Source organism: Amia ocellicauda, chromosome 1 (assembly GCF_036373705.1).
Source record: "Amia ocellicauda isolate fAmiCal2 chromosome 1, fAmiCal2.hap1, whole genome shotgun sequence".
Taxonomy (NCBI): Eukaryota; Metazoa; Chordata; class Actinopteri; order Amiiformes; family Amiidae; genus Amia; species Amia ocellicauda.
The window spans coordinates 39,495,864-39,509,019 of NC_089850.1; the positions used below are offsets into that span (position 1 = coordinate 39,495,864).

At 39.6% G+C, this 13,156-nt stretch overlaps 1 protein-coding gene across 1 annotated transcript; it reads right to left on the reverse strand.

The window, feature by feature from the left end:
* Positions 1-1,606: 1,606 nt before the first annotated feature.
* LOC136759073 (methylmalonyl-CoA mutase, mitochondrial-like) lies at positions 1,607-12,202 on the reverse strand. The gene is made up of 7 exons (XM_066713897.1): positions 12,073-12,202; positions 10,824-10,939; positions 9,278-9,393; positions 7,967-8,098; positions 6,768-6,915; positions 2,372-2,486; positions 1,607-1,671 (listed from the first exon to the last, which is right to left on the reverse strand). The coding sequence occupies exons 1-7, from the start codon at positions 12,200-12,202 to the stop codon at positions 1,607-1,609; spliced, it is 822 nt and encodes a 273-aa protein (XP_066569994.1).
* Between the last annotated feature and the right edge of the window lie 954 nt (positions 12,203-13,156).

Genomic DNA, 13,156 nt, shown 5'->3' on the forward strand with positions numbered 1-13,156 from the left:
TTGTTTTTATCCCTTCTCAATTTTTGACAAAACCTTTTGATGTGCCCCGTCTTCTGACAATAGTGACGCTCTCCATCAAATGTACCCATTTTAGGAGTGCCCAATTCATTTATAGCCTTCCCATAGCATCCACTTTTTCAACCAAATTTCCCAATACCACCCCTATGTCAGAATTGGCCTTTTATTTTATTTATTTATTTATTTGCAGACACCCTTATCCAGGGTGAATCACAGTTGGAAGTAGTGTTCTGAACTTGGCTTTCCTTGCACTGATGCATTTCTCAAAGGTGTTTATTCTTTTAATGATTTTGAATAATGTACTTTTACACAGATTGTCAATTGAGTACAACACATTACACTGAAACCCTAAACATACAGTATGTCCACAGTGAAATGAGTTTGCAATTAAGTTGTCAAAAGCTTACAATTTGATCAAATTTATGTTTCCTGTATATAAGACAAATTGATTGATTTGCATTTCAATCTCATATGTCTAAAAAGAAAGGCTTACAGCATCTAAACTTGACAGTTCATTGACAGACAAGAGGATTAAGTGCCACACAAACCGATGACAAAAACACCTTATACAATAAACAAACTGATGACCTTGTCAATGAGCAAGGCATCTCTTTTTTGGCAACATAGTGATATATTCTTATATACTGTACAATGAGGAATTCAACTTCAAAATACTAGTCTTCTCCCATTTTGTGAACCATTGCCCCCACCCACAAGGTGTATAAACAACAATAAATAAGAATAAAATAATATATACAAAACAAAAACGTGAAGAACATAAAATAGATCAATCAACTCTAATTAGCACATGTAGGACAGTATGCAAGTGTGTGTGCATGGACTTTGCAGATGTATTTCTCACATGTGCAGCACATAGTATTTGTTTTACAGTCCTTCTTTGGGGGGCAGAATTGGCATCTCCTCCTCTTGCTTGCCCCAGCTGCAGCCTCAGGTGGATCAGGACAAGATTCAGCCCCCTGAACAGCTTTCACAAGTGCTGCAGAGGCTGCTGTGAGGGGCAGGTGCTCCCCTCTTTGAATGTGTGGGATTACAAGTGCCTTTCCCACCTGCTCCAGGAACACCCTCCTCTTATTCCGCTTATCAGGCATCCAGGTAGGGTTGGTCTTGTTCCATATCAAGAAAGAATTGTATGAGGTCACATCAATGATGTTATGGATGATGACCAGGGGCCAGCAGGCAGTCATCCTCCTGCAGCTGTAAGTTCCAATCACCTTGTCTAGGTTGTCCACGACTCCTTTGTTGTGGTTGTAGTCCAGGATGATGGCTGACTTCCTGTCCTCACGATCACTGATCTCAGCAGTTTTGTGCAGTGTGCTCAGGAGGACCACATTCTTCTTCCTCTTTGGGAGGTAAGAAACTAGAGTGGTGGTGGGGGTGAAGGCAAACTTTGATGAGAAGGTCTCTCTCCCCCTTGTTGTGAGGATTGCAGAGGGGAGCTCAGGCTTGTTCTTTCTAACTGTGCCAACCATAGTGATCTTCCTTGTAGAGTTGTTATTAATGTTTTATATAAACTGTATTATGTTTTATATTAGAAATAATAATATGCAGACTGAGCAAAGTAGATTTGTCAAGCTAGCAACAGGCAGTTGTCCAGAGGATATCCTCTGGACATTCTCCTCTCCACTTTGAATTCTGTTCATTATGATAAGAGGAACACCCAAACAGATCAATAGCCCACAGATTTCAGTTTGTTTGGGGTTTCCTGTTCTTCTCTCAAGGCTGAAGATGCTACATTATAGTGATTGATTACCTCATTGTGCATTGTTAAAGAAATGTGAGATTGGGGAGTTTGTATGCCACAACAGGAAAACACCTGCTTCCATGATGACCCCCACTGCTCAGGAAGACCACCACAAACATTCAGAAACCTGATTTCAAGACAACACTTTGGGAAATCTGTCTGTGCCCCTTCCCACAGACCAACATGTCATGCATTGTATATAAGGCTGTCCACTTCTGCTGTACAATAAGTCTCTGCTGAGGTAGAGTGCTTCCATGTGGGGCCCCTTCCAGGCCTGGCATGTTAAATAAATACATTTACCATCTATGCATCCAGACTGGGTTCTTCATTCCTCTTCAGCAGCTCCTGAGACTTGCATCTTCCAATTGTGTGTCTAGCAAAAGTAATCAAATTTCAAGTTGAAAAAATATCATTTAGGGGTTTTTCTCTGCTGCTACACATAGTGGCAGGTCATTTACCCGTAAGACAACACAAGGGTTAAAGGCGATTTTAGTTAGGTTATATTCATTGTTATCTTGCACACTGTTTATGATTGCAAACTTCATGCCCTGCTTTCATTTATGATTATTGGAATAAATACAATTTACTTACCTGGGTCTATTGCGGTGTTCTGGGGTCCTGGTCCGAACCTGCGCACAGGGTGTGGTTGGAGGCATGAGTTCCCTCCCTCGTTAAACAGAGGGTGGCGTGGTCGATAGTGCTCCAGCTAAATTGGCCACCCTTAGCTTATATCTGGAGGCTTAGTGGTAGGAGTGTGCTACAGACCACCCAATTCAGATATTCAGAAAGATGTTGAATTGTACAATGTATATAGCAAGGGTGGCCGTTATAATGGGGGATTTCAATTTCCCAAACATATACTGGGAAAGCCCAGTTGGGACTACAGATGTAATATCTTGCGAGGGGCAGAAGGGTAGAACTCAGGTGCGGAGAGACACGGAGTAGTCGTACAGGCGTGGGTTGAGGGCCAGCAAACAGAATCCACAGGGCAAGGTAAGAAGAAAGATCAAGGGGGCAGGCAGGCAGGAAGTCAAGCGGATTGGGCAAACAAGTCAGTAGAGTGCAATCCGAGAGGCGATGGACAAAAGGAGGCAAAAGAGGTCACAAAACAGTAGCAATACAAGGAGATAGCGAATACTTAGAAATGATTCTAGGAAGAGATCAAGACTTAGCATTGAGTGCCGGGAACAGGGGGTTTAAATACTGAACAGAGGGAAGGTGGGGACAGGGATATGTAGTGTTGGGCCAATGGGAGCGGTGTGCTAATGGTGAAAGTGCACATGGTGCTGAGGAATGTTATTTGCATGATTGCTTCTTGTGCTGGGGTAATGTGAGTGTCAGGGTCAGTATTCTGGATATGATGATCTCTGGTGGCGAACAGAGGAAGTGTGGTGTGCAGATGTAAGCAGAAATAGAAATAGTTGAGATGGTAAATGACTGCTTTCTAACTCAGGGAACCAGCCAGAGAGTGTGCATGCATTGATTTGATATTTGATATTGATATTTGATATTATTCAAATGACCAAGATAGTCAGAGGGACACTAGTTAGATAATCAGTGGTGAACTGCAATCAGCAGTACTGTGGCAGCACTGTGGAGTGGTGGTTAGTGCTGTTGTACCCTTGAGCAAGGTACTTCACTTAGATTGCTCCAGTAAAATGCCCAGCTGTACAAATGTAAGTCGTCCTGGATAAGAGTGTCAGCTAAATGACAATAATAATAATAATAATAATAATAATAATAATAATAATAATAATAATAATGGTTTGAGCTTTGAAGCATACTTTCAAACAACAAGGACCAAGCCTTAAACAATTTTAGAAAACCAAACCTTGAAGGTATGAGGCAGCACTTAGAAGAGTTAGACTAGAGCACACTGGATACAGATTTGGTTGAAAATGGATGGTTATTTTTTAAGAATATACTACTTGAGGCTCAGGAGAACTTTGTACCAAAACTTAGCAAATTGAGGACCAAAAAACATTGGCCAAAATGGTTTAATAGAAGTATGCAAAAAAAAATCAAGAGAAAGAAAATGTTGTATAGCACATACAAAAGTGATGGAGAAAAAGCAAAGAATATATAGAACTGCAAAGAGATGTTAAGAGAGGGATCAGGAAAGCAAAGATGGAAATGGAAATAAACATAGCTATTAAAACTAATGCAAAGAGCTTTTTTCAATATTACATTAGCAAGAGGTCAATAAAGGAGAAAGGCTAAAAACTGAAATTGAAGTATCTTAGAAAAATCAACAAGATGTGGCAAATGTTCTAAATTAGTATTTCACAGAGGTTTATACAAAACGGATAACATGCCACAGGTTAACAATCAGTCCAGTCAAACCCTAAGAGAGATCAGGATAAATGAGGAGGAGGTACTAAAGGGACTAGCAGAATTAGAAACAAACAAATCACCTGGGCCAGATGGGATATTTCCAGTATATAACAGTACTTGATGAGAGAAATAATGTATAGGCCGCTAACTCAAATATTCCAAATGACACTTAGAACAGGGGATGTGCCAACTGACTGGAAGACAGCAAATGTCAATGTCAAATGTCCAAATACAGACCAATCAGTCTCACCTGCATTACTTGTTAACTGTTGGAAAAAATTATTAAACAGAAAATTGAAGAGCATCTTAATGAAAACCATATTCTTGCAGATAGTCATCATGGGTTTAGATGAGGCAGATCATGTCTTACTAATCTATTAGAGTTCTTTGAACATGCAACTGCAGCTGTAGATCACATGAAAGCATATGATATGTTGAACCCTTCTTGGAAATAACTGGAAAAGTCGTTGAGATAACACAAATAGAACTTTAATCAAAGCTAGCTTGGAAGTGTCACATCAGGCCTGTTCCCTCAGTGAGACTTAACTTTTACAAACACAAGTAGCTTTTTATGTAAAAATGACGTAGAATGTTGTGACCATTTGTCCAATCAAAAAGCTTCAAAAGATGCAAGCTCGGCAAGGTTCGTAGGCTGCCCTTCCTGAGGGAGGAGGTCATCATGGAAGCAGATGTCTTGTTCTGTTACAGCATATAAACTACAATTTTGTGGTTTTCTTAACAATGAGGTAACATCTTTAGCTTTGAGAGGAGAAACAGGAAATCCACAAACCAAACCAAAACAGCAGGCGTTTAGAAAGAAAGGTACACATTTATACATCTCTGCTTTTATACCCTTCCATTCTACTTTTATTACACTCACCTAAAGGATTATTAGGAACACCATACTAATACTGTGTTTGACCCCCTTTCGCCTTCAGAACTGCCTTAATTCTACGTGGCATTGATTAATTCTTTAGAAATGTTGGCCCATATTGATAGGATAGCATCTTGCAGTTGATGGAGATTTGTGGGATTAACATCCAGGGCACGAAGCTCCCATTCCACCACATCCCAAAGATGCTCTATTGGGTTGAGATCTGGCGACTGTGGGGGCCAGTTTAGTACAGTGAACTCATTGTCATGTTCAAGAAACCAATTTGAAATGATTCGACCTTTGTGACATGGTGCATTATCCTGCTGGAAGTAGCCATCAGAGGATGGGTACATGGTGGTCATAAAGGGATGGACATGGTCAGAAACAATGCTCAGGTAGGCCGTGGCATTTAAACGATGCCCAATTGGCACTAAGGGGCCTAAAGTGTGCCAAGAAAACATCCCCCACACCATTACACCACCACCACCAGCCTGCACAGTGGTAACAAGGCATGATGGATCCATGTTCTCATTCTGTTTACGAAAAATTCTGACTCTACCATCTGAATGTCTCAACAGAAATCGAGACTCATCAGACCAGGCTACATTTTTCCAGTCTTCAACTGTCCAATTTTGGTGAGCTTGTGCAAATTGTAGCCTCTTTTTCCTATTTGTAGTGGAGATGAGTGGTACCCGGTCGGGTCTTCTGCTGTTGTAGCCCATCCGCCTCAAGGTTGTACGTGTTGTGGCTTCACAAATGCTTTGCTGCATACCTCGGTTGTAACGAGTGGTTATTTCAGTCAAAGTTGCTCTTCTATCAGCTTGAATCAGTCGGCCCATTCTCCTCTGACCTCTAGCATCAACAAGGCATTTTCGCCCACAGGACTGCCGCATACTGGATGTTTTTCCCTTTTCACACCATTCTTTGTAAACCCTAGAAATGGTTGTGCGTGAAAATCCCAGTAACTGAGCAGATTGTGAAATACTCAGACCGGCCCATCTGGCACCAACAACCATGCGACGCTCAAAATTGCTTAAATCACCTTTCTTTCCCATTCAGACATTCAGTTTGGAGTTCAGGAGATTGTCTTGACCAGGACCACACCCCTAAATGCATTGAAGCAACTGCCATGTGATTGGTTGATTAGATAATTGCATTAATGATAAATTGAACAGGTGTTCCTAATAATCCTTTAGGTGAGTGTATATCACAATATATCAGCAGATATAGTTACACAAAACTAGTTTCCAGTTTGCTGCTGATTGTTGTCGGCATTGCATTAAAAAGAACAACATTGAAATTCCTCACCATTCTTAATATGCTACTGGTAAAATAAGCCAAGAGGTTAAATATAATTATTCCGTCAGGATTATCATACAGGCAAGTCAAAAGGTTATTCCCAAAAGTCTTTATCAATAATTATACAAATACAACAGCAAGCAAGATAATACATATCACCCAGTATAATGCCAGTGTCAAATCATGCTGTAATAAGGAATATTGTCATGTCTTTCAAATCACTGAATAAATATTTGAATTTGTTAAAAGGTCTGTTGTCATGGCACCTAATCACTGTTGGTCATGTACAGGAATAAACACATCTTATGTTTACTTCAAGTGCTGTGAAAGCAGGTGTTAATTGTTAAGAGTGACCTCATGAATTTACACAAGCCTTTCGGAAATCCAAACTTCCAGAAGATGGAGGCAGCACATTTTACATCTATATGCTAACACTGAAACTCCACTCAAAAAAGTCATGAGTAGCCCAAACAAACGTACCTGGAACAGAGGTCCGATATCTACATCGAATCCTAAATCAGCAAAGCCAGTAGCAATCACTTTGGCTCCTCTATCATGTCCGTCTTGTCCCATTTTGGCAACTAATAACCTGGGATTTCGTCCCTCATGCTTTTTGAACTGGATTACCCTGTAAACAAGATGAGATTCTTAATAATCAACAGATCAGGCTCTGGAGCAGGAAAATATCCCTTCCTAATTGATTTGCCTTTTTTGTATTTTTGTACTCTCATGGCAGTGCAGCTTAAATCACAGCTACAAAACAACAACAAAAAAGCTACATAATAAAATCATATGACCAGTGGGTGAATTAAACAGGCTATGATTTCTACAATTATTCGCAAAGTTTACTGTAAAGAAGATCTAGGGCCAGACCAAATCAAAACTCTGACCTACCTGCAAAATGTTAATTACAAACTTGTACCCCATCGCATTATGATTTAGAAGTAGTAGAAAGTGGCTTCTAATAATACATTAAAACTCATTAGGCTACAGGTTTGTACCTTGAGATTCGCTGGTGGTCAAAGTTTAGATTGGGTCCAGCCCTTTTAAACCTCCCTCTGGTTAGACAAAGAATTATCTGACACAGGGTTGCTATATGTTAAACATTATTTTTCAGTTTTCAAAGTGACTAGACACTCAAGCCTGTTAGACAGACCAGCCTGTTAGCAAATGTACACATTCCTCCCATTCACGTTCTTGTGATACTGGAGGCCTCACATTTTCCATGTAAACTACACATCAGTCTGTTTAAAGAAACACTTTGAAGTGGAATCACCAAGTCCAATTGTAATGTTATTAGTTTTAGAAATGGCTATCTTTTGACTCATACACCATCCCTACGTATTGTTATTTGTTCCCAGGCCTCCCAGATTAGTTAACACTTATCCCTGTAGTAGTGAGAGGGCAGGTCAAGGGGACGAAAATGCCATTTTGTGGTTTTCATATGGGGGAACAAAGAAACCTAAATATTAGCTATAAAGAATAGTGTTTTGAGACATGTGGATTACAGCAGTCGGGACTTTTGTATTCCCTTTCAATTTAAGTGTTATCCTATGCTAGACCGATCACATGTGCATTTGTTTAGTTCTTGATTTAGCCATTAAGTGCAAAAAAGAACTTGCCATTGGAATGCCAGTGTTTGGTATTAACTTCTGACCCTTTTCTCTCATACCCCTTACCTGTTGTGAGCTTCAATGATTTCCTGGTTCTCTCCAAACTCACTGCGGTAAGCTCCACTCACCATTCGGGTACTGGCTTTGTGCTCACCAAACACTGCCTTCATTGCATCAGTGATCTCTCCAACTGAGCATCTGAAGGCAAAACAATTTAAAACAGTGTTATGTACAAATCAATCACCCAACTCGCCGACAGAAACATGTCAACAATAAATTCTGCACTAATTCTGCACATACTTCTGCTTGTGGCAATTCTTAGTTGTCATTGCTTAGTAGAGCCGCCAATGCCTTCATCGTCAGCTTACACAGTAACTGTCTTCTGCTGATTTATGCAATTGTATACACGGTTGCACAAACTTTTTAATAAATGTGTTGTATTTTTGATTAGGAAAATTAAGATTTAAATCTGTGATACATTTATAAAATATACATATAAAAAACACAGAAATCGTTTAATATTAGAACTAAAGATTTGCATGATTTTCAGCCACCAATAGTGCTTGTCAAGTGTTGCTTGAATGCATTTAAAATATATTACATCAGTTACATGGTATTTTGATGCTATATATGTCTGCAATTTTAAGATAATTTCCTTTATTGATATAAATCAATATTCCAAAACCTAATGGACTAGACGGACATTAAATTTAAATTAATACTTTTCAAACATCTATGTCGCCTTGTTACAATCCCTTTACTTGTATGGGTTCATGAATCCTGACATCACCCTTTCTGTTCTCAGAATTTAGCTCATGCCCTGTGGACAACTTTTGCAGAATGGAATTTTTCTCAAAGCAGCCATTTAATAAGACTTTAAAATTAAGCTTATTCCAGTCATTCCTCAATCAGGATAGACATATGAATAGCTTTAGCAAATTTACAAAAGGACATTACTAAAGCTGAGTAATCGTATAGGTGGATTCAGAAGATCAAAAGCAGAAAAACATTACGAAGCTTCATTTTAATAGCAAGATAAAATTACATATTAAAACATTGTGATGTTTTCTCATATATTCACATACATGTTGCCTTTTAACCCTCTAATAGGAGAACAGTCAGACTTGAATGCAGTGGATGGCAAAAGGTTTATTTAAAAAAAAAGAAAATCTTAATTGACCATGCATATGCAATTATCTATTTTATTTTTAAATTGTTAAAACTCATTAATATAATTTTTTAATAGCCCATGTCAAATGTATAACAAATACATTAGATATTTAAAATTCAGTTTTAAATCAGCTTTGCAGTTCAGGAAGAAGAAGAAATAAATATGTGGTATAAAATAGCACAGATAGAACTACACTCTTCACCAACCTTGCCCTGGCCGCCTCCACTGCCAGCTCCAGCAGATTACCCTGTCTGGCCTTGGCACACTCCCCAATCGCAGACAGGCACTTCTGTGCAGCCTCATTGTTTCTGCTCGCTCGAACCTGTAGGAGGCAGTGAAGGAGACGGAGCTGAGCTTCAAACCAACACATATTTACAATAGAACGGTGGGCGGAGCATGTGCAATTTTGCACTTTTTCTTTTTAAGGAGGAAGTTAAGGTGAATCCTACCAATGCTCTCATTTTTTGTGAAATTACAGAAATATGCATTCACATTTATTTAAACTTTTTTTTTCCCAAAATGTAAATGCTCAAACTGAAGTCTTCCAGGGAAAGATGAGTTACAGTAAAAGTCAACAAGAAATAAAGAAAACAATGAAATATTTTGAATGCATAAGTACTCAATATTTGGTGGATCCACCTTTGGTAGCAATTAGAGCCATGAGTATTCTTTTGTAAGTATCTACCAACTTTGCACACCACCTTGCTGCAATTTTTTCCAATTTTTATAGGCCATTTAAGGACATTCACTGTCTTGCTCTTTAGCCACTCCAGTGTTGTTTTAGTCTTGTGCTTTGGTCACTATCCCACTGACAGGTGGATTTTCATCCCAGTGTTGAGTCTTTAGCAGACTGAACCCCCACCCCCAGGACCACAAAGTGATTCAAAGTCAGGTCAGTTTTTTTATCCCAGTCTGTCCCTGCTGCTGAGAAGGGGTATCCCCAATAGCATGATGCTGCCACCACCCTGTTTGACTGTAGGGATGGTGTTGACTGGGAGATGTGCAGTGTTGGGTCTGCACCAAACGTAATGATTGTCATGGCTTCCATCTTGCAACTCTACCATACAGGCTAGTTTTGTGAAGTTCTGGATATTGTTTACTAATGCACATTGTCTCCCATCTCAGCCATTCAACTCTACAGGTCTGTCAAAGTTGTCGCTGGCCTCAAAGTGGCATCCCTCACCAGTTTCCTCTTTGCCTGGTTACTCAGTTTGGAGGGACGGCCTGATCTGATCAAGACAGTGTCTGGGTGGTACAATGCACCATCCAAATCTTGATGATTGAGTAGCTCACAGGCCTATTCCGAGACTTCAATATTTTTTGTACCCATTCTCCAGACCTGTGCTTTCCAATTACTTTATCCCCGGCCTGCTTTGAAAGCTCTTTGGTCTTCACTGTTGAGTCTTTGCTTAAAATTCAATACCGGACCAAGGAACCTCGCAGAGACAGGTGTTTTTAGTCAGAAATCATTAGAACCTCTACTATTGCACACAGACAGAGGGCATGCCACTAATTGTGTGGCTCATTATGGTCATTTTGTGTACATTAATTCTAGTTTGCACACAGCAATCTGTTGATCTGGATGTGTATATAACACAAATTCCTACTTCTAAGTGTCATGACTGCAAGCTTTAAAGCAATAAAATGTGAAAACTGTTTTGAGGGTCTGAATACTTTTGCAAGGCACTGTATAATATATACATTAATTGAAATATGTCTAGTGTGCTTTATTAAGTATCTAATTATTCTTACCTTCTTCAGTTTTTCAATTTGCTTGTTGCGCACAGCAGTGTTGTCGATTGACAGGACATCGACTGATTCTTCTTTCTCCAGACGGTATTTGTTTACCCCTACAATGACTTCTGAACCTGGAGGTAAAGAGAGTAACCGATTGAACCATGAACTGTGATAAGTAAAACACAGTCTATACTGTCTTTCAGATGTAACATGTGAGCAGTGGCTATTAATTTAATAAATATTACAGTGGAAAATCAGGAATAGATTTTGTACTAGTTAAGGTTTTTGGAGCATGTAGATAATACTTTTAAATACATATATTTAAATAACATGGAGAGGGAAAAACAAAACACTCGAGAGATCGACTTTGAGGGCGAGGGTCTGCAGAAACATCAGGTGGGCAGTAAAGCAAGTGACAGCGGCCTGGGGGAGTTCAGATAAACTGCAAAACATAGCTGGAAAAATACTGAAATCTCTTGAAGTTTAAGACCAGGGGTTCAATAACAAGAGGTATATCCTGATCCAGCAAAAAGCAAACTATAGTAAATCTGAGTGCATAATATTTGTCTTATGAAATACTGCCTTTTCAGCCAAACTCAGATATATGTCACAAGGTAGATTTCACTGTGAAACATATTAACACAAGGACATTTATAGGAGCAGTTTATATTGGCAGAACTGTCCCATTAAATCACATACAGTTTTATTAATGCCAAGCTTGCCACATAATGCTGACATATGTGTTCAACCCAGAATTTACATTTACCAGTTGTAAAAACTATAAGTGTGACATATGCAGTGGAGCTGTACAAATAATTATAGATGGCTAACAAATTATTCTGTCGACATGTGGGATAAGTAGGCATACAAACCATTACTGCCTTCAGTCAAGATTAATAATTGTATTGGTGTTTACAGTCTCAGGAAAATTTCATAAATTCAGTGATGCCTGGATGCAATCCAGTGATTCAGAGGAAACCTGTGAATGTAGTAAACTTGTCTTATAATTAAGACAATCTAGACCTATGCACCCAACATTTACTATTGTTAATTTCTTTTAGAATACCTATGACTGGAATTTAATCTGATGATGTGTTATTACATTAACATATAATGTCATTACTTTTTTTGTCTATAAATTATTTGATGATTTTATATGATTTGCGAAGAATGTGAAAACAACAGTGCAGGAATGAACGTCTGAGGGGAGGGCTGGCTGGCAGCCATGGCAGTGAGTGACAGAGCGACAGGCAGTCTGCCGTACCTGAGTCGATGCGAGCCTGTCTGCGGGCGGCACACTCTTCGATGCGCAGTTTGGGGATTCCCTCGGCCACCGCCTGTGCCATGCCTCCCATTTCTTCAATCTCGTTGATGAACTGCAGGGAAGAAGCCATTCAGGCCCACAGGCTATGTGAGTTCATTGTCTAACAGCTTTATTTTGAGATAACATATTGTTTTCCCAATTAGTTTAAAAACTGTAGCGTTCACTGAGGAGAAGTAAAAACTAAATTTGTAAAGGTCTAAGCTATATGAATAGAACGTTAAACATTGCATTTGTTAAATTATTTCCAGAAGACACATGACTATACACTCACCTAAAGGATTATTAGGAACACCTGTTCAATTTCTCATTAATGCAATTATCTAACCAACCAATCACATGGCAGTTGCTTCAATGCATTTAGGGGTGTGGTCCTGGTCAAGACAATCTCCTGAACTCCAAACTGAATGTCTGAATGGGAAAGAAAGGTGATTTAAGCAATTTTGAGCGTGGCATGGTTGTTGGTGCCAGACGGGCCGGTCTGAGTATTTCACAATCTGCTCAGTTACTGGGATTTTCACGCACAACCATTTCTAGGGTTTACAAAGAATGGTGTGAAAAGGGAAAAACATCCAGTATGCGGCAGTCCTGTGGGCGAAAATGCCTTGTTGATGCTAGAGGTCAGAGGAGAATGGGCCGACTGATTCAAGCTGATAGAAGAGCAACTTTGACTGAAATAACCACTCGTTACAACCGAGGTATGCAGCAAAGCATTTGTGAAGCCACAACACGTACAACCTTGAGGCGGATGGGCTACAACAGCAGAAGACCCGACCGGGTACCACTCATCTCCACTACAAATAGGAAAAAGAGGCTACAATTTGCACAAGCTCACCAAAATTGGACAGTTGAAGACTGGAAAAATGTAGCCTGGTCTGATGAGTCTCGATTTCTGTTGAGACATTCAGATGGTAGAGTCAGAATTTTTCGTAAACAGAATGAGAACATGGATCCATCATGCCTTGTTACCACTGTGCAGGCTGGTGGTGGTGGTGTAATGGTGTGGGGGATGTTTTCTTGGCACACT

Coding starts and splice junctions, on each gene's coding strand:
- LOC136759073 (XM_066713897.1), bottom strand. CDS start 12,202: ATGGCTTCTTCCCTGCAGTTCATCAACGAGATTGAAGAAATGGGAGGC. Junction 9,394..10,823: donor AAATTGAAAAACTGAAGAAG/GTAAGAATAATT, acceptor TGCCTCCTACAG/GTTCGAGCGAGCAGAAACAA. Junction 6,916..7,966: donor ATCATTGAAGCTCACAACAG/GTAAGGGGTATG, acceptor TCTTGTTTACAG/GGTAATCCAGTTCAAAAAGC.